Source organism: Urocampus carinirostris, chromosome 9 (genome assembly GCF_059441175.1).
Source record: "Urocampus carinirostris isolate Australia breed hairy pipefish chromosome 9, RoL_Ucar_1.0, whole genome shotgun sequence".
Classification (NCBI taxonomy): domain Eukaryota; kingdom Metazoa; phylum Chordata; class Actinopteri; order Syngnathiformes; family Syngnathidae; genus Urocampus; species Urocampus carinirostris.
In genome coordinates, this window is record NC_142357.1 from 28,446,941 (window position 1) to 28,471,870 (window position 24,930).

The window sequence follows — 24,930 nt, forward strand, 5'->3', positions numbered from 1 at the left end:
CAGGATACATAAAAAATGTAATTGTATTCCCTCAGACTACAGCAGGGGTCAGCCACCTTTTTGGTGTGGAGTGCCACTTTCAAATTCCCTTGTAAATCAGTGTGCCACACCAAAGTTAATGACTCGCACAAAATTGTTTTAATATCCAACAGAGCTGTCGTTTTACACTAGTCCAAATTTACAACATGGTTCGACATTTTAATCGTATAACCGACCAATTTATCTTCCACTATTCTTGTTCATCAATCAACTAAAAAATGAATGTGAATAATAAATGGAAAGGCCTGTAGTCATACATGACTTCAACTTTTTGCCACAAGAATTAAGCAGAATCAACCATTCTTCATTAACTATGAACTACAATAAAAAAACGGTGCTATGGGGCCGGTCACACAGACATTTGCGGCTGAATCACGGCCAGCAATTTCTGCCTTTGAGGCGGACGCTATAGGGCGCATTGAGATCGCCATTCAGACGAGATACGGCAGTGCATAACACGAGGTCGGAAATTCGCGCGCGGGTGGCAGCGCGAAATAGTTTTGCGCTGTTCAATTCTTGAGAGCGCGGGTACACAGTCTTTCACGAGTTTATCAAGGCTGGACCACGGCCGTAAACTCCTGGCCGTGAAGCAGATGTCGTTGGGCGCTGTTAGACGTTTTGAGACCGCCATATAGACAAGATAGAGCAGTGCTTTACTCGCGGTCGGAAATTTTCACGTGGTTGGCCGCGTTCAAAACTTTTGATCTGCTCAAAAGTTTTGAGCACGTGTTAACACACACGTGGTCAACACGAGGTAATGACGCGGAAATGACGCGGAACGACGTGCTCTGGCCGCGGCTAGGGCGTAGTTACACATGGGTAGGACGGGAAATTTCAGCGGGTAATCGTGGGTGGAGCATGGTAATAGCATGTTCTGCACCTGTATCGCGGTGTTATTACGTGAAATTAGCGTGTTACGCGTGTGACAGTCAAACGCCTTTCTCCGCGTATATACAGCGCGATTTGCCGAGCACACAGTTGTGCTCGTGACGTCAAGGGGGTGAACATGGATCACCGTCAGCGTAGTTTCTCTTCATTTCGAATAAATCTTTCGGTGCATTCTCAATGGTCGCAGCAAGGCTTTGATGCTAGGTCCTTAACTTGGCCTTTTGGCTGAGAGTAAGAGTCCCGGCTCCTAAGCTTTGTAACGTATTATGAACTGATCGATGATAAATAATGAGTAAAATAGATAGAATAATTACCCTCAACAAACTCCCCCTTCCCCGTCAGCGTAGAGACCTCGTTTTAATCCATTTATATTTCTTGACAGTTCTTGAGATAATAAATTAAAAGTGATGCCATAACTTGGAATCTTGATTTTCACGGGACTGTGTCTAGAGCGTTTATGATTTCTGCAGCCCGAGAAATACATCCCTGCCGAGATTTGCATCTCCTCGCTTTTCCAACCACTTATACCTCGTTTTATCTCACTTCTAGGAAATGTAATGGCGAACATACAACCAAATCCACTTCGTCTTGCATTCGTTGGGAATGTAATACAACATAAACCATTCCTTTTTTTTTTTTTGTTGTGATCGTAATCGAACGGTGAATCCTCCCCCCCCCCCCCGCATTCTGCTGCGCTTCCATCAAAAGCGATCGTATTCTATATAAAACGCTTATTAAAGCAATAAAGCGAGCTAATTATAATAATTGGGAGATCCTAGTCTATATAACGCGTCTATTTAAACAATAAAGTGCGATCGTATTTTACAAAATGCGTTTGTTAACGCGGATGAAAAGGTCAAAAGCGATCGCAGCAGAATGCGCGTTCACGCGAGGGTGTGGGGGGGTGGGTGCGTTGCGTTGCGTAGGAGTCGGATTTGGGCACAACACCGGCTCGGGAGCTTTTACACCCGTGGTCCACACGAGAAAATGACGCAGAAATGACGCGATGAGGAAGCGGAACAGTCGCCGGCGTGTTTTGCGGGCATACCACCGATGAACAGCGGGTTAGCCAATTTTGCGCATTTTCCATGGCGGGCAACCACGGGCAAAAAAAAAAACGCAAAATTTTAGCCGTGATTCAGCCGCAAATGTCTGTGTGACCGGCCCCTAAGGACAGCTACTATAGCATTCATCAATGATATCTTGTTGCAGAGGCACTTGAGCCTGCTCCTTTGGCACCAACTGCCTCGGACGCTGATTGGCTACCTGTCACTTTTTATAACCCCGTCTTTCTGTCACCGGTTGTCAGTCCGTCTGCGAACCTCAGCTTAGGCAAGCTTTTCGACCCTGACTCTCTCCTGTTACGATTCCTGTCTGTTTCCTGGCTCCGACCCCTTTTGCTCTCTAGTCCCGGCTACTGATCTGTTTTTTCCGCTCTCGACACCGCCATCGCTTGCCACTTCCGCGTCTGAGCAACCTGCTCCCCGTGACCAGCGATCTACGGATCGTGTGTACGATTCTTTCCCTTATTCCCAATAAAACTAAGAGAAACGCACGCAAGTGGGTCCTGTCTCCATTCTGGTCCTGACAGAAATAACATAAAATTAAATAATTAATGCAATCTAATCCCTAGGGGCCCTCTTATAAAGCATCCATTCAAGCATCCATTCATTCACTGTATGCACTCATTCACTTGTCTTACATTAATATATTAATGATAAAAGAATTACGTCTATCCTAATTTAAATGACTGACAGTAGAGCAGTGGGTCTCAAATTGTGCCCACAAGCCGCCCCCCTTGAGTTTTTTGCATCGAAAACGTGCCCAAAAAGCGGAACTTTTGCATGGACAGAGGTGACGTGTTACCGCCAATATCGCGCAATCGTTGTTTTGTTCCCACCAATTTTGTGTGATTACTTGGGATTTCTTCTTCCATCAAAGAAAATAACTGAGAAGCACAGCTTTAGAGAGACATAGAGATGACAAGTCCCAAATTTTATTGGAAATTGAAAACAATATTGGGTTCCCTTATGTGCTCTGAATGTGAACTCAAATGAACCATATCTCATGTCACATGAACCAGAAAGTTTTATTTTTGCTCAATACACTATACTATGTGGTTCAAATGTGAGCACTTTTTGTTGGACTACATGCAACTACTTCATCTTGGTATCCTGTATTTCTTTTTCAAGGTTACATGGTCCATTTATCTCAATTAACATTTTGTAATTTGATTTACAGACGCCGGCCTACTTACGAACTAGTAAGTTGAATTTGTTCGTAAATTGCTTCAGTGCTATATTTTGTATGGAATGTATGTTTAAGGTTTATATAAGTATGTTTAAGGCTTGTATTGAAAATAAACATTTCATAATATAATATGCTCTATAAAGATAAGTAAAGTTAGTTTAACTTACTTTTGGAAGATGAGCTTCAAGAGTAAAGCGCCATCCTCCTCCCTGGTAGAAAGTGGCCGAAAAAAAGCGATCCAACTATTTTCTCAACCGCATTAAGCTTTCTTATTTCACTTTCATTTAAAAAAACAGCTCACCTATTTTTACACTTTACACTATCCATTTTTAATGGATGCACGAGATATTACCAATAAAAATGTCAAAGTTCTTGGCGCGCTGGAGATACAGCATAGTATGTTTACACACGAACGACGAAGAGGAACCGGATTTCTTCCTCGGGGTTGATGCTCGGTGACCTCTCACAGCACCGCACGCCGGAAGCGGCGGAAAGAAGCCGGTCAGTAATGTTCTGTGCTTGAACAAAAGGTGCACAATACAAAATCTAATTTACAGCAACGTCCGGATATTTTTAGACATCCCGAAATTTTTTTCGTATCTATCGTTTTTCGGAACTTGAATGTTCGTAACTAGGGGAGCGTCTGTATATTTAGTTTATTTTGTCTTTTACTAGCATATTTGGAATTGAAGTATTCAAAAGTAATTGAAAGTAATCAATTTATTCAGATTTCGTTACGGATTAGATTTTGACAGGTAACTAGTAACTGTATCAGATGACATTTTCAAAGTAACCCACCCAAACGGGCCAGAATGCGCTTACTTTTCTCGGTAACGAGTACTGTTACACGTCATGAATAAAAATTTGTAATTCCGTTGTCGTTACTACATGGGTTGTTACTAAGTTACGCAATAAAAGCAGAAAATGAATTGCGATGTTTTCCAACAGCTGAACGATTGTGTATCACTCACATTGTCACATACAACCCTTGTTCCACGAGCAGGGTTGGGTAGGGTTACTTTAACTGGATTACTTTCAATTACTTTTGGATTACTCCAATACCAAATATGCTGATAAAAGACAAAATAAACTAAATATGAATAAAATGATGACTCACAACACGTGGTAAGCTTTCTCTCCTGGCTTTGATCTCTTTGATCTCCGGCAAAACTAATAAAATGCGACAGAAACAAAATGAAAATAAATCCAAAGAGCTTGCCAACATCATTTTTGCCGTTCCATGTATTCCGTTACACCCCAAGCCTGCACAAAATTTAGTAATTTTATTCCTATTTAGTTTCTTTTGTCTTTTAATTAGCGTATTTGGTATTGAAGTAATCCGAAAGTAATCCAGTTAAAGTAACCCTACCCAACCCTGTCAACGAGCAACGATTTGCAAAGGGTTGGTATGTCTATAGATTTACCTACAAAGTTCAACTGAATGCACATATGTTGGCGAATGGTAGGCAGAGCAAGGAGAGGAGGGCATGGCGTATAAAGTAACAACAAACCTTAATAAGTTAATGGGGCAAATGTGAGCACAGAATTTACGGTAGCCAGAAATCTTGTGGTTTAAAGCTCGGAGACAAAATGGATATGGAGTGTCTCAGTTAACATTTTCTTCTATTTCTTTTATTATGTGGCTATTTTAAAGCAGTTTTAGGGGTCCAGTTCCATGCGAGTATATACGGTAATTTGTAACTAGATAGTTACTTTCACAGTAACAAGTTACTTTTTGGTGTCGGTAATCTGGGGAGGTACCTGCTTTACTAGTAAGTGTAACTAAAACTGTTTTTCAGTAATGTGTCCAACACTGAACTCTGCAAGAACTACTCTAGGTTTTTTGTCTTCCTTCAGTAATTTCCTCCCCAATGCAGAGGTGAAGACACGTGTTTACATCCAACACTTACAGGAAGCCTGCAGAGAAAAAAATCGTTCTAAATATTTCCTCTGTGGAAATGGGTTCCGATTGTCAAAATTTGTCACGGAGTTTAGAAATTCAGAGAAAACGTCCCAGTTGAGGGATCAGCTCGCTTATGTAAATCAAACGGTAATCAAACTGTTTCGTTTAACCTTCTGTCGTCCGTCCACAATTTCGACAGATGTTTCCATGGCCTCCAAGTCGTTGGCGGCTCCGTCCAAGCTGATAACTGTCCAGTCGTGACAGTCCAGTGCGGCCCCACCGAAGCCCTTCCTGTCTGCAGGCACCCTGGGGAGAAAAGGCACTGATGATATCTCCCTTCATTGACATTCAGTGCATACAGTGGACTGTGGCGGGGAAATGGAAACCACATCTGACCACTCTTCCTCTGATATTAGATTTTTTTTTTTTAATATAAGTCATCAAACGCCGGTTGCTTCATAACTGTATATTGCTGGTACTTTACTTGCTATCCACAAGAATAATTATTGTATAGCACTGTATATCTAATCTGGGGGATAAAAGGAAATTAAAAAGCCTCGTGAAGCTATTTTGGTGAATAATTATGAATAAGTTTTGAAGATAAGAAATGAAAATGTGCCTGATAACGATTTAATACTCAACAAATATCGTCCAAATTGCTCTTTTGGGGTAGTTAAAAACTACGTGCAGGCTTAATAGTCAGCCCACTTCTACCTTACAGTTTAGACAGTTTAAATGTTGAACAGACTGCTTTTAAGGGACATTGTGTGTCATTTGACCACTTGATATCGCTGTACTGTGTAGTGCATTTGGAAATGAGAGCTAAAAAACACAAAGAAGAAGACAAACTACAGGGACTCAAAGTGAATAAAAACTGCACCTTGTTTCTTCTATTTTTTTCCAAGCCTTTTGCGAGGTTTTTAGTTTTTGGGGTTGTGAGAGAAAAAAGATGAGACTCTAGGTGAGGCTCATGATAAGTCACAAATTTTGAAGTATTTCAATACTGTATATGCACGTTCATATCATATTTGATATACTTTTGCTAAAAACTAAAATCTAGATTATTTTTCAAATGAATGAAGTTATCCTATTAGGAGGCGCTAAATAACACACACTGTGTCAAGACCAGAACGGAAACATGACCCAATTGTATAACGTTTACCGCAAGTTTTTATTGAAAGAAAGAGGAAGGGCTGTGCCCACGATCCGGTGTTCGCTGGACGCAGGAAGCAAGTGGCTCTCGGACTCGGACTGTGATCAGAACACGGAAGTGGATCATCCGATGCGAGCGATGGCGGTGTCAGGGCCAGAAAAACTGGTCGGTAGCCAGGGCTGGGAGAGCAAAGCGTGGTCGGGGTCGGAAACGAGTCGTAAGCCAGGACAGGAGAGTAGACGTAGTTGGGATCAAATGGGCCGTAAGCCGGTACGGGAGAGCAGACGTGGCCGGGGACAAAACAGGTCGTAGCCGGAGACAAACGGGAGCAAAAACGGGACAGTCGGGGTCGAAAAAGGCTTGCCTTGTATACACAGAGGTTCCCAGACGGACTGACAACAGGGGATTGAAACTGGGTTTAAGTAGGGACAAGGAGCCAATCAGAGCCCGCAGCGGTTGGCGCCAAAAGAGCAGGCACAGGTGATCATGACACATTGTCTGTTTGAATCACATTTGACCCCAACATTTTAATTAGTTTATCTATTTATTTTTTGGGCATAAAACATCAACTAGCGATGCAGACAATCTGCAAAAATCAGCAGTATGCTTATTCAAACAAATCATTCTATTTTTTTAGATGAATTAATAAAATATTAACAATTAATTATAGCTGGGTGTAACCTTTCCTAAAACAACAACAAAAACAGAAGAAAGGCATTATTTTTCAGGGTTAACAAAAAGATTATACGTTACACTTATGAAAGTATAAAAATACATGGGATTCAAACTGATAAGTAAGACCTGTGTTTTAAAGCATTTCTTTAGGTAAACTTTCTTACAAAGATTATAAAAAACTTTATTATATTACTTTTAAAAATACTTTCGACGCAGCCTATTCAAGCGGTTTGTTTAACGTTTCTATAGTTAGTTATCTGATATGCTATGCATGGGATTGTTTTTTGATTTTCTATTCCCTTTTTCAGTAGCTGAAAGCTTTATTTTTGTAAACAAAACAAAAAAAACCTTTCTCTGTCTGTTGCTGCTGTTTGGCTAATGCAAAGTAAGCCCGCATTTTCTCTCCAAGGTTAAGGCGGGTCAACCATAAATAAGAAATAAAAAAGATCAGCTGCGTTCTGTTATAATTTGCATAATAGGAAAACATACTTGTTGTTCAATGCATACGTTCACCTTTTGGATATAAAGCCCAAGCCTGATAAGATGGAATGTATCATAGATTAGCCAGACTGCTCAAAGACTCAGCTGTTACTATAACAACCAGTATAAAACTTTGACTATGGATTTATGTTGTTACACTTTATTCCTGATGAACTTTTCATTCTGTGTATAGATAACAAAACTAGAAGCATCAGCGTAAGCTACATTCTAATGTGAACAAAAATAAAATAGTATGTTTCACCTTGTTCAACCAATACAGCTGAAAAAGTGTGTAAAACTGTTTATCTTGAGAAAAGGTCAACAAAAACTTCAGGGTTCATCAAATTCAACAAAAAATGTTCAAACTTAATAGTTGACCTATAGGGAAGCGCTCACTCACACCAGACACCCGGAATTGCCTGAAGCTTGCTATGAACAAAAACGTAGCTTTGGTGGAAGGCTATAGAAAGTAATATTCGGAACAGTACATCTAGCCTACCACCGGGGCTTAAAGGGAATATAAAAAAGCCCCATAATTTTGTATGTGTGGTGGCACAAAGAAAAAATTCGATCATGTCAAGGGATTGAGTGCAGATGGAGAATGGAAGAAAAAGCCCAAGGCGCGGAAATATATGGTTGGTAATAAACATGTGTTCGTGTAAAAAGGTGGGCTGCCACTGATTTATGATAGCCTAATCTGAGCTCATACTTGTAAGGTTGCCGTTCTAAGCTTATTACCATTCGTGTGATGGTGTTATTAGAAGGCACGCAGACACTTCTCTTTCGTCTTTTTCATCTGGCTCTCGTCGCACACCCATTCTCACCCTTGCATTCAGCGAATCAAACGAGATACGTAATATGTTTTTGTAGGTCTGGTGGAAACTGCTGCTCCCACATCAATTACGCAGACTAAAAGCTGTGTTCTTGCTTACGGTCGATGGCGGGTGCTGTTGAGGACGCAAGGGCCCCATTTTCGCCACTGCCAGCTGATGGTAGGAGCCGGGAGACCGTATGCCGTGCACGTTAGCGTCTGACCGCTGCCGCAGGGGTAAGGACTTGATGGTTCTGCCACTTCTTTTTCATTAATCTGCGGAGCAACTGCACAAGAGGACAAAGGGGTTGTGAAACAGGCATATTTACAGCACCAATTTTTTATTTAATTTTGCTGTTACAATGCTAACGGCAGTGTAGGAAAATAAAGTACTCATTCATTCATTAAGCCATCTTATGGCGGTTTTCAAAATATCAGATCATGAGGGTCTTTAACATGATCTCCAATAAATGAAACATAGAATATGATTAAAATCAACTCTAGTTACTAGCAGTTTAACAGCTAGCAGAGGCTAATAGCATTAGCAGGCAGACAGCAGTTGAATAAATGAATGAATGAATGAATGGTCTTTATTGTCATTATAAATGATACATCTAAATTGAAGGACTTCTCCTTTCAGTGTAAGAAAAAAAGGTAGAGAGCTGCTGGGCAGCTTCACTAGCATCAGGGTTCCTCGAAAGGGGACAGGTCTCCGGGATGATTAAAACAACGTCAATAAATGTTGCGGTTTCCGTCAAGTTGTAGCTCCAGCTCATCTTTTTTCAATGTATTGTTTACATTTGCAATTTAAAGATCGATTGTAATATATTTGACAGTTTTCTTTATGCAGAAAAAAATATAATTTAGCAATCATTTTGGGTTGAAATTATATACATTTTTTGATCTGGTGGACTTGTCGTGAGACATTTTGTCGTGTCGGTTTTAATTGTATTCAAATGTTTATAATCATTTTGATAAAAAATTCCACCGATGCGCTTCTCTAATTCAAAATCCATTCAAAGTGGAGTCGGACTATAGTGTTTGGGGTTGTTTTATCTTACTTGAAAGGAAAACAGTGAGAATAGAAAATAAGTGTTTTTTCATGTCACTAAAGTATTGTTATTGTCAGATTTTTCTGCGGTTATATGATATTTGTTGATATCATCCACCCTTATAAATGAAAAATGCTTAAGGAATCTACTTTAAGTTTCTACTGCTACAACAAACAACAAATGATACCTAAATGGCTTTAGCTAACACTATATGCTATATTTGTTGAAAGCTCCACCACGCTGAACAAGACAAAGCAATTATTTATATCCAATCTTTTTTTGTTCCGTCCCAGTTACCTTGTGGTCTTGTTTTATAGCAGAGGACGCGAACTGCAAAAAGAAAACACTTACTCTTAGTCCGACTACTTTTCTCAAAAATGTCTTAAACAGAAAGTGTTCTAATGTTCCAAACAGATGCAGGAAGGGAATTAACAGGACAGAATTTATTATTTTTTTCAGATCTATTTATTCTGGTGTTAATTACTAAAGCAACGGTGTTATTTGGCTTGCTCATGGGAGAGTAAACACAAAGACAAGACCGGACCTGCCTAAAAATGCAAAATCTTCCAGGACTCAAGAGAGGAAGCTAAAAAACTAATCACCCAATTGTATTATAATGCATTCTTCTTCATATGACTTTTGTTGATATTAGCGCATGCTGAATCACAACTCACTTCACTTCTTGCTCGCTTTTAGGTGTTTTTTCCCCGCCGGAGAGTTAAATTCACGCTGAATCGGAATCAGGGAGGTTGATTGATCTGGCCCTTACATAACGTTCCATTTCTATGCCTTCCAATCACACTGCTTGGCAATATCCTCGAGGTCACTGTTATGTCAAGTAAAGAAATTTCGAAGCAGATAATACAGCCTGGAGTTTTGGGCTGAACTGTATTCAATTTGCTCATGTAAATGTAAGTGAACTCACAAGTCAGATTGTGCTAACCACAGACTGCATTTTTATTGGACTCCATAACACAAATTTTGTTTTAATGGACGATTTACACAGGGTCTCTTTTAATTACAAAACTAATGAAAAACGAGGTTTTTCACAGAGACTGCACACAATTAAGAGTCATTAAAGTCAATGGGCTAAGAACCCAGGAAAGCAAATTATTGCAACTGCCGAGTACATGTCGGCAGCACATGTCTGGTGGGCTGTATAAAACACCCGAACGGCGACAATTGCTTTCATCCTAACGGGATCAGAAGGCCAAGAGGTAGAATTTCACACTCCAGCGCGTAGAATAGAATTACGCTCGAGATTCGGCGACTAACCTTGGTGGCTAGAAAAGAGCAGAGTCAACTTTGCCCTCCCATTTGTGTCATTTTTACAAAACAGTCACTTGGACAAAATTGATTCTAATTACCGTTTGCCCTAGACCTAAGCCACGCTGACCATGATTGTCATGGGAATTGCTTGGATGCAATTTTAGCGGATCCCACTGGCAAAAGACAACAATAACACAATCTGCTTGGTGAACGTTTGTAATCATGCGCAGGGGATTTGGTTTGACGATGAAATATCCTGACAACCGTCCATTCATTCATTTTCTACAAAGCTTATCTCGGATTATTGGCAAGCCGGGACTAGTCCAGCTGAAAAAGTGGAATGGAATCTTCAAAGTTGAAAGAATGGCTATGATGATCTGAATTAAAACAATCACAAAATAGTCTGACTCATTTGTGGATTAGGCTTTTGTTGTCCATAATTGAGGTAAACACTGACTGTGACTTAAAAACGATAAATTAAGGCCAATATTTGGTTGTATGCCACCAGAGGGAGCCTGTGCACCATTCTTCTATAATGATTGGCCTAATTTTTGTTAGCCATGATGCTATACATCAGTTCACTTTTCATCGTCGCCCTCCTTTACTGATTTGCATCGTGCGTTGTTTTCTGCATTCTGATTGGCTAATCAGTCTCTCAGCTTACTCTCTACCAGTGCGTCAATAATGTTGCGTTTTAATTCATACACTTACATAAAACCACATGCCATATTAACGTTATAACATGCAAATTCTCTTGCAATTTCAAGTTTCTGTAATGCCTATAATGTCGATAAATCATTCTGCACTGACAAAAGTACTGTATTTCTTTGTGAAACATAATAATTGTACAAAATAAAAAAAAAAAAAAAAAAGGTTTTTAATGTTGTAACAGTGAAATAAGTCACTGCCTGTACTCAAGATTGTATAATTTTTTTCATTTATATTGACATTATTATAAGCCAGAAGTGGCCTTGGATGCTATTGTTAGGTCTATCACCAAACTTGAATAGTTTACACAATGAGGTAAAGGAAACATCAATTTTAGCTCATGAGGAGATATGATCAACTCAAATCCGAAAACTCACGCTCTCATCCCTGTTATCCAAATGTAGTTGATTCCCTCAGGCAAAGATTGAGCGACTTGGGCAAAACCTCTCCAACTGGTAACGAGGTTATCAATCTCGACTTGAATAATTTTGCACTCTGCATATCAAAAAGAGTTGAGTAAGAAACAAAAACCGTTTTCAAACAGGTGGGGGATGCATTCAGTCAACCTAAATTGGGCTTTTTATTCTTTGAGAAAAAATCGAGAAATTAGTTTTTTGAGGAAAGACATCAATGTTACATTGTCAGTCCTTGCAAGTTCATTCAGTTATATCGCTGATGTTAAGTGAAAAAAACGTTTGATATGTCTTACCGAAAAGCAATGGTATACTTATTGGCAGATTGGTGAAATTATTACTCTTTAAATAACTCTTTAGTAAAACACAGCTCATAAACCACCAAAAACAAATTTCACGGAGTCTTTAAAAAAAAAAACTTACATACATATATAAATTAGGTCTATGCACTGACTTTTTATATAAAACCCTCAATAGCTAGATAATCCTGCATTAAGAAAAAAATCCATGCAACAAGAAAAACATTAGTGGATGCCTGGACTTGCTGTTAGCTTGCTAATACAATCACTAATACTATTGTATGTGTGCGAGAAATCAGAATCGTTGGTCTCACTATCACCATCAACCATGAGGCAAGAGAATTGTGTGCCTCACTCTGCATCTGTAGATGCTCAGTACAGTAACATGTGACTTACTGTAAGACATGTAATTCTCCATTATAATAAAAAGTCCATGCTAGGAAAAAAAATACTGGATGGCTTGACTTGCTATTAGCTTGCTAATACTATCACTAATTCCATTGTTTGGAGTTGAAGGAGTGGCCAACCGAAATCCTTGGTCTAACAAGCGCACTCTGCCATGAAGCAAGAGAATAGCGCGCCTAACTCTGCATCTGCAGATACTCAGCACAGTAATATTTTGCACACTAATTCTATTCATAATAGTTATAAAACTATGTAAAAATTGCCAATCAAGCTTTGTATTTAAAGCCTTGCCTTACAGCCTACCTTTCTCAGATCGTCTGCAAAGGCTACACCCGGAACCTGTTTGTCTGCGCTTCTGACTCTGAACCTGGACCTGTTTAACCCATCTGCTTTGTCTTCTGCCCCGGTCTTCCAGACTCGTGTTTTACCTACTCCAAGACCTGCCAAACAAACCTTGTTGCTTGGTTTCCTCTTTGTTCAATCTGTTAAGCCATCTTCCTTAAATGTAGTCCCAAATCTCCACTTCAAGATTTCTCTTCACTCCAAGACCCTCTTGTTTCCCCCATCCCTAGATAAACTTTCTTAACGTGACGGAATTGTGGTCCTTGTCTGTCTGATCCCTGACAAATTCAAAGAATTGTGAAGTTAAATGAGAAATTCCATAATAAATAGAAATGTTTAATATATTTCTAATTACAGTATATATTTCCATTATGACAGATGACACTGAGCCTCACATGCCTCCCCTGACTGCATGTCAATGGATCAAATCAGAACCCCACTCAAATTGTTCACCTTTACAATTGAACTATCCCATTTTTCAAAACCAACCAGGGAATGCACTGTAGCATAACTGTAAGAAGAATAAAACAACTTTGAAGAAATATTTCTTGAGCAGTGAAAACTTTGCTATCATTATTCATGTTCTGAAATCGTTCTCTATCAGCAGGATTGGGCATGTTTTCACAGCCCCCTTCAGCCATTGAAAACAAAACTGCAAAGAAACCCAGCCAACAAACTGGAATCATGCCCGTCTACGCAACAACTTTCTTTTTCTATTCTCTCTCCATTTCGACACGATTGCACCACAAATCTAAATAACACACATTTTACCGGCATAACGGCTGTACTGGGGGAAAGTTACCATTGACAACAAGCGTGATGTTGAGTCTCCTCTCCAGAGCCGCCGCGCTGTTCTTCAGCACCACCATGTAGAGGCCGGCATCGCCGGGGCCGACATCTCTGATCTCCAAGGCATGGTTGAGGTGAACCCTGATGCGCTTCATCTTGAACTCCGGCCGGTCGTTAATCGGCTTGCCGTCTCTGTACCTTTGATATAAAACACAAAACAGCTGCTCTAGTGTCTCCTGTCGAGGTGCGCTCTGTCCTAATTAAGTGGAGAAGGCCTAATAATGCTTTTACTGTGTGTTGGTTTAACTAAATGGACTCAAGTGGGGTTGGTTCAACATTAGGGCTGCAACACCGAGTCCACAATGTCGACAAAAATCGAAGGGGAAAAAGTTGACAATGAATTTCACTAATGTCGCCGGACACGTTTTTCCATCCTAATGGATAAAATTTATTTTGAGAGGTGCCCATGCGCAGTACTGTATTTGTCTCGAGTGATAACAAACATACGAAAATGTCATCTTCAACATCAACTACATGTACCAAACATCTCAAGATTGGCAGCATTTTGGGCTGGATACAGCCTCTAGAAGACAAATGTATGTTTGTGATCGATTGTTATTATTGTTTTATTCCATGGGGTGGTGGTGCATGTTAGCTTGTAAGCGTAAAAAGGTAGGAAGGCTTGTTTTGTCCGTCAGGTATACTACCCAGAAGGGCAAAAGGTTTCGACCGCTACGGTTTTCTATTTATTTAGGTATTTCTCGTTTAACTTCACAATTCTTTGAATTTTCTTTTCTTAATATAGCAGAATTTTCATATAGTTATATGAATATTATGAATACAACTAGTATGTAACCTTTTACTGTGCTAAGTAATGCTTGCTAATTGTTGTCCCTTTGGCTCATGTTTGTCTTTTGTAGACGGCGCATTTTAACAAACTCTGAGTAAAATAAAGAGCATCGTTTTAGTTAACCTGAAGAACGTTTTAAGCGTTGTAACTTTAGATCACATTAAAATCATTTGTAAGTAGCTGAAATCACATCAGGTTATAACTAGCACGTCTGCCAAGCTGAATTACAAATACTTCAGTAGTTCCGTATTCGACAGAATTCCTTTATTTTGGCCAATAGAAAGACTACTTGCAAAGTAAGCAAAGTAGACCTTGCGTATCATGGCGGTAGATTGGTGACACGTGAACATTTAAAGAGCACGGGATATATATTTAGCTATAAAAGAGCTTGAGAGTTATGCTAGACTGTGCCCAACAAACATGTTTGAAAATAAATGCATGCAGTCCGAAAAACAAATATCAGTTGATAAGAATCGTTAAGTACTTTATAAGAAACTTTGAGATTGACCACTGAATCCACTGAATGTACTTCAAAAAAATTGAAATTACAATTGTTTTATTTATTGTTCTGCTGCAGTTAGTGTGCCTCTTGTCAAGTCAAGTCATGTTTATTTGTATAGCCCTTAATCACAAGGAGTCTCAAATGGCTGCACAAACCACAGATTATTGCAAACCAAAGACTATTATTACACCATCCCCTGATCTAAAACCTACATGAGGGCAAGGAAAAACTCAAAACCTCAGCAGGAGGAAAAATGAAGAAACCTTGAGAACATGAGGTAATTCCCCTTCCAGGATGACCAGGCTGCAATTCTTGGTTTACAGGAATTAAAAATGTTTACTTGAATGTATTTTTAATTTGCCTATCCCCAAAAAATGGACAAAAGTTTATTCTTGAATCTGTCTTTCCTGACCGAGTACTGGAATAATTGGTTCAAGATTATGTTCAATAAAATATGTATTTGTCATTGTACCCATTATACCAGTGTTTATTATTTTTTGCAACATGAAAAGTTTGTACACCTTTTTCATAACCAAAATCAAGCTCTTTTTAGTGATTTTCAAAACCAATTTTCCCATTAAAAGAAGAAATCCTGTGCGAATCATGTATTTTGCATAGCCACAAATATATCGGTTTTTAATCTTGCGTGTGCATTTATGAAGACGTATGAATTTTAGATCTTGAGTAAATCGTGAATATTTATGTCAATCGAACAAAATATTGGAGACAATTTTTAAGAAAATATTTTTGAGACAAATCTTTCCCCATATAGATAAAAATGACTGAATATTGTAGATTTTACATTTTCAGTTGCAGGAATATCTCTCCATTACTATTTACCACAGGAAAATAATACCTTATTTTTGCATTGCCCATAATAAATCTCCATAATTAATGCATATTCCTTGCACTAATACATATTTCATAGTGCCCTGTTTAGGTGTAGAATCCTATTGGACGCGACTCGAAGAGAAGATAACGCTGACTGCCATTAATCACGAGTGAAGAAGAAATGCACAAATGAGAGCAGTGTCAGCGTCATTTTCAAGCAGACTTGTTGAGAACATGATAACAATTTTATGCATTTATAAGCACTTCACCCAAAATTAAAGCACTTCAATTCTTGAAAACACAACATTAAAATTTAATAATTTACAAGGATTTCAATCACTCATACGAACCCTGCACATAATCCAATCGACTTCATGCTAAGTAAAATAATATATATTTAAATTATCATCCGATTATTTGACTAATCATCAGTATTAGATTAATCGTTAGTTGAAGCCCTACTTACCATCGTGTTTCAGGTGCGGGGAACGCAGATACGTTCACATGCAATTTGAATGACTTCTGGCCGGATGTTACCTCCACCACTGACCCACTTCTGTAGTCCAGGTTTATAAATGGCTTTTCTGAGATAAAAGACAAGAGATTCTACTTGGCAAACGATACAAAGAGAAGCGAAGCTAGGCCGCCTTTTGTTGTCTGTTAGCTGTTGAAATACAAGAAGAGGGCAGCGCATATTTAAATCATGACCCACGCATAAAAGCATAAGGGTTTGACTCATTTTCTCCTGGAGTTATTTTTATGTTAATGTCGGCATTCGCCGCCAAGAGGTTAAGTAGCCATTCAATCTTTTTTTCTTTTCTGCGTCCCGATTTGAATTGTCAGAGCCGGAGTCTGTTAACAAAAGCCTGTTCGTGGATACTCTCCAGGTCTGATTTAGCATTATTGAATTAACTGATGGAGCCTTTATTTGGTTTCATAGGGAAACGTCTTCAAAGGCACGCTAAGTATTTCGCTTGCGATGGAAGAAAAACATGATCTAAAAATGGCTGAAGCTGTTACAGAGAATAGAGTATTCAATGAGCAGTGTCTGAAAATATGATTATTAAAATGTCAAGGATACACTGAAGGTTTTACACACAGGACTTCTTACAAAAAAAATGACAAAGACATAACTCTTGGACATTTTTTTCTATAGTCAATATGTTACCCTTAGTTTATTCATTCATTTAAAATATTACACATTTCATTAGTATTTGTATTATTTTCCGAGTTATAAAGATTTTTTTTTAATTTAAAAAAAAAAAAAATCAATTTTTTTTTTAAATCTATATGTATATGTATGTATATATCTAGATATCTGTCTAGATATCTGTCTAGATATCTATATTTAGTTCTCTCTCTCTCTCTCTCTCTCTCTATATATATATATATATATACATATATATACATATATTATATATATATATATATATGAATATATGTTCATTGTATATATATATATATATATATATATATATATATATATATATATATATATATATATATATATATATGCATATATGTTCAGTATATATCTATCTATCCATCTATCTATATCTATCTATCCATCTATCTATATATCTATATATCTATATATATATATATATATATATATATATATCTATATATATATATATATATATATATATATATATATATATATATATATATATATATATATATATGTATATAATATATGTGTGTGTGTTATTTTATATTATTCAAATTAAATTATTTAAATTTACTAATTGCAGTGAATCCAATAGCTAAAGGGAAAATTAAATAATAATAATAATAAATAGTACATTACTTTTACAATTATAAAACCATATAAAATGCAATCATTGTGAAACTATCCATGATTGATGTAGACACTGATTATTTTCAAAATATCACTGGGAAAATAGTATAATGAGATCTGCCAGCGAAATATTTTTTTTTTTAATACATTAAGCAGATTTGCAGACTGATAATCCCCCAATAATACACATTCCCAATATTTTATTGATGAAATGTAAGCATCTTGGTTTACCGTGAACTACGACCTGCATCGTCTTTGCATACGTGGAGTCCACGGTGGTGACGTTGCAGGTGTACGAGCCCGAATCCTTAGCGGAGGCACTTTGGATGGTCAGGATGTTGACTGCTTCAGTGGCATGAGACAGCGCATCCCGATGGTTTCTCGTGTCCACCGAGTTGTTGGTCTGTTTGCGGGAAAAGATGAGTGAGATTGGTTTACCGCTGCGGAACTAAGCTCAGTGCTAACCTGTTTTCCCGGGTAGGACCACTTGATGGTCACCCAGGCGTCGAACTCCACCTGGACCGTGCAGTTGAGGGTGAGGGCCTCCCCAGCGATCATCTCCACCGGATCTTCAGGAAACAGCTTGACATCGTAAACCCGACTTCCTGCCCAGGGAAGAGGGTCAAAGTGACATACAGGAGTCAGCAGTTTTTCCCTTCCTTGAGACCAAAGGAAACAAAGCTTGAAGGACCAGAGGAACTGTCTGACTATACCAGGGGTCTTAACTTAATTTACTTGCGGACCGCCAGAGGTGAGGTTGGGCCAAATAAGATTTTCCACAAGAAAAACTTTTGGATAAAAACATTCCACTGCTTTCAAATATCATGTTTAATTCCCAACACAAAATAGGATCCAAAAGAAAAGATGTTTGGTCATATCTTCATATCTCCTTCACCCTTTTCGTGGGTGGGCAGACACACATACAAACATACAAGCAAACAGATCCTTTCCTTTTCTACCAGTACAATGTTTACCTTGTTTTTCCTTAAGTAATTTTTTTCTTTTATTTAATTATCTGCTTTCTCTATCCCTCCTTTTTCCTTGTATTTAATATAAAACTTGCCGCACCTATAGGAAGCTGACATCATATTTAGCATTCTTGCTGCACAGTTAGCCAAAATCTTACAATAGGCTAGACAAAAAAATCAGAAGAGATGATGCTTGGTGGTCACTTTGTGTATTCATAATTTTTATTCCCACTTCTGATATTTAGCCCCCGTTTTCAGTTGCACGAGATAATACAGCCACCTCTAGTGGTCTCGTAATAAATACACCCTGTCCCGTTAATTGATTGTTTGTTGGAGTTATTTTATTTTTTGACGTGTGGAGGTGTTTATTATTTATTAAAAGATCTTATAGTTTTCTTATTATTAGTGTTATTATTTTTTCGGCTTCATTATCCATCCATCCATTATCTGCACCACTTATCCTCAGTAGGGTCGTGGGGGTGCTGGAGCCCATCCCATCTATCTTCAGGCAGTGGGCAGGGGTCACCCTGAACTGGTTGCCAGCTAGTTGCAGGGCACACAGAGAAACACAACCTATTCGCTCATTCACACCTAGGGACAATTTGGCCAAGCAAGCACAGGGAGAACATGCAAACTCCGCACAGGAAGGTTTGATTCCATGACCTTAGAAATGTGCCGCGGACATGCTAACCACTCAGCCGCCAGCTTCATTATTATATATCTAATATAAAATAATTATTAATAATATTTAATATTATCAAACTAAGCAGCACAGCAGTGGTTAGCGCGTGTGTGGCACAGTTCTGAGGCCATGAGATTGAAACTTCCCGTGTGGAGTTTGCCTGCTCTCCTCATGCTTGCGTGGGTTTCCTCCGGGCATTCCGGTTTCCTCCCACATTCCAAAAACATGCATGTATGGTTAATTGGCAGGTCCGAGTTGTCCCTAGGTATGAATGAGCAAGTGAGTTGTCTATCTCTGTGTGCCTCGCGTCTGGCTGGCAACCAGTCCAGGGTGTCCCCTACCCACTGCCCGAAGATAGCTGGGATGGGCTTCGGCACCCACGCAACCCTACTGAAGATAAGCGGTGCGGATACTGGATGGATGAATTATCAAACTATCATACTGAGGGCCGCAAATGGCCCCTGGTCCTCGAGTTTGAGACACCTTGACTATCCACAAACTCACATTGTTTCTATAGATGTGGGAGAATATTGATGTGACCAGGACGTGGCTAATTCATCATTGAAGATAAAACCCACACAGTATAGATATCATTGGACACGGTCCACTGTGGTTGTTGGAAACGCCGATCAGTGTTCGGTATAGCGCTGACGTGGGTGTCGGATTTTGCGGTCGTGTGATTGTTTAAACGTTCTGATTCAAGACCGGGTCCACGTTCCTCTTCCCGACTCCTGCGGCTGTTGCTTTTGGCCTCCAATGACGAATTTGGCCTTACCCTCAACCAGTGTTTATTTCAGAATTACTTCATAGTGGTGAAAACATTTTCTTCTGCTTAAAATCCGGTTATGGGCCAGTGTAATATAAGTAAATGATAAATGTTAAGTTTATTTGTGTGGATCTGCTTTTGTAACCTAGGATATATAATAATAAAAAAGGGCTCAGGGGAGGGCCTTTACAATGGGTTGGAATTCCTTACCTGAAGACTTCTCTCCCTGTCCTTGGCAGGTCAAAAGCCATTGATGTCTCTCCTTATTTTGAGTGTCAATTTAAGTTGAATCTTATCAACTGAACTAATGATTCAATTATAAGTAGCAACCGTTGATTATTTTAGTAATCTACTAATTTGTTGATTATTTTGTTTATAATTTGGGTGAATAAAACAATTCTCATTTCATTATGAGTAATCAGAATGATCAAAATAAAGATTGTGAACATAATTTATTAAGTTCATTACCATTTGGCAAAAAAATATGAGAGGTAAATAGCTGAAAATGTTATACGTTACATCCAGAAAATGCAAATCACGAGCATCCTTCAGAAACCTTCTACTTCCACAATGATGACCGTAACCCCTCACTGCTTTGGACTTCATATTTCGCGGCCACAGTACATCGGAGGTTGAAAAAAGATATTCATTTAAAGTTTTTAAAAACATGAAACAAAATTCAGGCCTTGCTGCCAGTGTATTGGATGTACAATTGCAATTTTGACCGGCCTTAAAAGAACTGCACTAATGGGCCCTGATCCAATATCCTCGTTCGACTATTGGTGAGCGCAGGGGCCGAGCGAGTAAATTAGTGATGTCCGTGCAGTCACCTCCCCCACGTTCTTTATACTTAAAATTAATTTTACAGGCTTGGCCATGATCCATTATTCCCGATCGCCTAGTGGTGTGAGCGTGGTGTCTCTTTTTTACCAGATGCGCAATTAGCATATACCCTGCCAAAAATGAAATACATGTGATCTCAATCCAATATCCCTGTTTGATTATTACTGATTGCAGGGTTTGAAAAAGCAAATTTGCGTCGTCAAAACATCATGGCTCCAGTTGTGATCCATGATCCCGTTCGACTATTGCTTCGAATGGGGGTCAACAGAGCATATATTAAAAATGTGGGACAGGGCATCTACTCTGCGGATTTTCGCATGCCAGGGGGTGTTCTGGTCCCCAATAACTGACATAAAAGAGGCATTACAGTAATTTTAATGTACAAATACACATTTTGTTTTTAAAACATTAACTTTTTTGTGTGGTAAAAACAATGATACTGAATTAGCCAAATGGTGTATTACAAAACTATGCTCCAACATGATAAAATGTTAAACTATTTATTGTCTTTTACCACAAAGAGGATCATTCCAAATTTGTGACGGTTAAAATTCACAAAATATTTACTGTTGGGAGATGGAATTCTTAGGATATGAATACAGTGGAATCCTCGCTAGTTCGCGGTTCAACTTTTGCGGGTTCAGAGCTTCACGGGTCTAAAAAATCTACCTTACCTTCTCAACAAAAGCATTTATTGACTTGAGCAAGCGCGAGCTTATGTCAACTGAGGACACGGTGAGGACACTCTTGTGAAGGGGAGGGGGAGGCCCTGACACAACGCTTAGTCATGGTGAGTTACCGCTTCGCTCACCCCCCCGTCCCCCTCCTTCAACTTCTCCCACCTCACCCCCTTCTTATGTGGCGCTTTTTATCATGGAAGAACTCGGCGACGCGACGTGAGTATATTCTCTTCTGTCACATTTCATCTCAAGTTTGACTTTTATTATACCAAAAGCGAGCGGTTGTTTGTACTACCTAAACACGGCTAATTGTGTGTGGTTTTGTGTATTTGTTGTAAAAGCCGTTCGATGCCGCTAGCTAAAGTATGTTGTTATTGTCAGATGGTAGCTCTTTCACTTTCATTAAAATGAACACAGACCATTTTTTTAACTGTTGTTTCCCTTTCACAAACACTCATCAAATATCACATTTTCACTGTGTAACTGTTTCAATATCTAACCGGTAGTGTTAATAAGCAAAATGAGCTGCAATGGCTGCATGTGGTTGGGAGCGGTTAATACATTCATACTGTATACCTGTATACGTTTTTTTAAGCATTTTTGAAGGGGCGCGGCTACTTCGCGGATTTTCAGTTTTCGCGGGTGGTCTCGGACCACGTTAACCGCGATAACCGAGGGATTACTGTACTGTCTAAACAGGACATCCTTTAAAGCAATGTTTCTCAGCTGGTGGGTCACAAACCAGAAGTTTTCAGGACAAAATAATACAGTCCAAAAGTAACTGGAGATTACACTCCTAAACAGTAAGATGTCGTGCAAATACAAGTGTACACCCGCAATTTCACAACACCAAAAAGGCCGGTAAAGTTTGTTTACACACGTTCAGCATGGATACGGCAAAGAATAAATGAGATATGGATTGTATTATATTGAAGACAAGGAAGGACAAAAACCTAATTGTTTTGTGCAGCCAAAAGAAACAAAAACACTCTCTCAAAGACAAACCCTTCAGAAGACGACTCCAAGACCAGACCAGTTGAGAACCAATGCTTTAAAGGATAATTTTAGGATAAAATCTTTCACAGATTAATTTGATAATCGATTTGGAGTTGAGATATAGTGCCGTGAGTGCAGTCACTAATTTCTAAAATTGCTAGCTGAGGTTGTACCGAGGCAAAAGTTGTAAATAACAGAAGGAGATCAATACTCTATTTGGACTCGTTTTATTTTCTAGAAAAGGGCTGATCAGACGGCAATTCAATCTCTGGAGGTAATAAGACTCAGCAACAAATTTTGTAGTCACCTTCAAAACGAAAAACAAGCCATGAAGCCATAAGAACAAGTGAAAGTTTGGTCCAATATGCATGCGTTAACCTGACAAAAAGCAGAATGGGCAAGGAAGGATTACAAAGAACGGTGTTTATTCTTATGAGATAAGACATCTGGCCACAAAAATGTCAGCCTGCCAGACACTATTACATCTTCATTGTATTCTGTAAACGCTTTCATTGTATTGCGAAAACAATGACTGATAATTAGCTCAAGCGTGACGTGTTAATTATAATGTTTTATCTGCCTCTGTATTAACATATTCTCAATTTTTCTTCTTACCATATTCAGGGTTTGTACATCTTTTTAACAACAAAACTCAAGCACTTTTTTAGGACTTTCAGGGCCAATTTTACAATTTCCCAGTAGCCTTAAAAGAAGATAGACGCAGTGAATCATGTATACATACGCTGCCCTACTTATGAACCTAAGGTTCCTAAGTTGTTTGTAAGTTGCTTCAGTGCTATATTTTGTATGTTTAAGGTTTATATAAGTATGTTTAAGGCTTGTATACGTACCTTGTATTGTTTTGTACTAAAAATAAAACAATTAATAAAATAATATGATTCGTAACGTTACAAAGCAGGCTCAATGATAAAGCATAGTACCGTACTTTCACGACTATAAGGTGCACCTAAAAGCCTTTTGTTTTTTTCAAAAGCTGACCATGCGCCTTATAATACAGTGCGCCTTATATATGGATCAATATTAAGTCGCAAAGTCTCGCAACTAAGGCAAGCAGCCGGCGACTAGATTTTCCCCCGAAGGCAAAGTAGTCCGCGGTGTATGTTGTTATGTTGTTATACACCAGCGTTTCATTTCCTAACCAATGTGTCAATCATCATTTAAATCAGTCACTATTGGCTAAAGTTATTCGGGGGTAAAGGAGGCTGATCCTTTTCATCATTTACAGGCTCGCATAGGCTAAAGCGGGGCAAAACAAAGCCTGCAATTGGCCGAAAAAGATGAATGTGAATCACACGTTGGGTTGCACTACGGCATAGAGAAAACATTTTTTACTAGTCTGTATTTGTAAATATTTTACACGGTTGGATTTACTACACTCACGGTTGTAAGAAGACCATGGTTGCGTATTATTATTGAACGTGATGGCTGCAAGAGAACTTAGGTGAGCTGTGCGGCTTTATATTTTCCCAGTATCTTGTTTTAGAACGATCTTGATGTTTCTGTGATGAGTCTATTTTTAAATTCAATTCAAAGTGTTCATTGTCATATGCACAGTAAAGAACCACGTTTCCCTGCACAATAAAATTCTTACTTTGCGGTCCACACAGTTACCAGTGAAAAATAAAATAGAAACTAAGAAATGGTTGGCATTTCTTGAATCCCAAGACTTTAACCTTCAAAATGATATGTGGAACGATGCATTTGAGTGATTGGTGACATCGTACAGATACTGTGTCCGTACATGTCTGAGACACGTATTTGCTTCTTTGGAAGCTTTCAGAATGTTAAGGGGGTAATAAGTTTGACTGAACTATCTGACTGTTTTGTCGACGTTCCCATTGTAGCGCCTTATAATCCGGTGCGCCTTATGTATGGAAAGTATAGGACCAAAAACTATTTTTGGGGGGTGCGCCCTATAACCCGGTGCGCCTTATAGTCGTGAAAATATGGTACTGAAAAACAAGTCAAGTCAAGTCAAGTCATTTTTATTTGTATAGCCCTAAATCACGAAGAGTCTCAAAGGGCTTCACAGATTGTTACACTATATTACACAAACTATTTTCAACCGACAAGAGGAGTAGGTTATTCGTATGCAATGGAGTAGAAGTGAGTTTTAAGTTTAGATGTAAACATTTCCACTGAGGTTGCAGATCGAATCTCAGGGGGAAGAGCATTCCACAGCACCGGTGCCCGGATGGAGAACGCTCTCGAACCAGCAGAAGACTTCTTTGCTCTCGGGATCATCAGAAGACCAGCACTCTCAGATCGTAGGCTTCGGCCCGGGACATAGTGGCAGATCAGATCTGAAAGATAAGAGGGAGCAAGTCCATGTATGATTTTGTACAATACTAAGAGAACTTTGAAGTCACATCTTTGGCTAACTGGGAGCCAATGCAGGTTAGCCAAAATCGGTGTTATGTGATCGTACTTTTTTGTCCTGGTTAAGAGCCTCGCTGCGGCATTTTGTACTAGCTGAAGAGACTTGATTCTGGACTTCGGGAGACCGGAGAGTAG

General features: G+C 38.9%; 1 protein-coding gene across 1 annotated transcript in view; it reads right to left on the reverse strand.

The window, feature by feature from the left end:
• The window catches only part of flt4 (fms related receptor tyrosine kinase 4), a 119,733-nt gene that overhangs the window by 38,803 nt on the left and 56,000 nt on the right, over positions 1-24,930 (reverse strand). Inside the window, exons 6-11 of the mRNA XM_088343430.1 lie at positions 17,926-18,065; positions 17,692-17,863; positions 16,126-16,243; positions 13,490-13,674; positions 8,321-8,486; positions 5,251-5,386 (exon numbers count right to left, since the gene is read on the reverse strand). Of these exons, the coding sequence (XP_088199556.1) occupies positions 5,251-5,386; positions 8,321-8,486; positions 13,490-13,674; positions 16,126-16,243; positions 17,692-17,863; positions 17,926-18,065 (917 nt within the window). The remainder of the gene's footprint in view (positions 1-5,250; positions 5,387-8,320; positions 8,487-13,489; positions 13,675-16,125; positions 16,244-17,691; positions 17,864-17,925; positions 18,066-24,930) is intronic.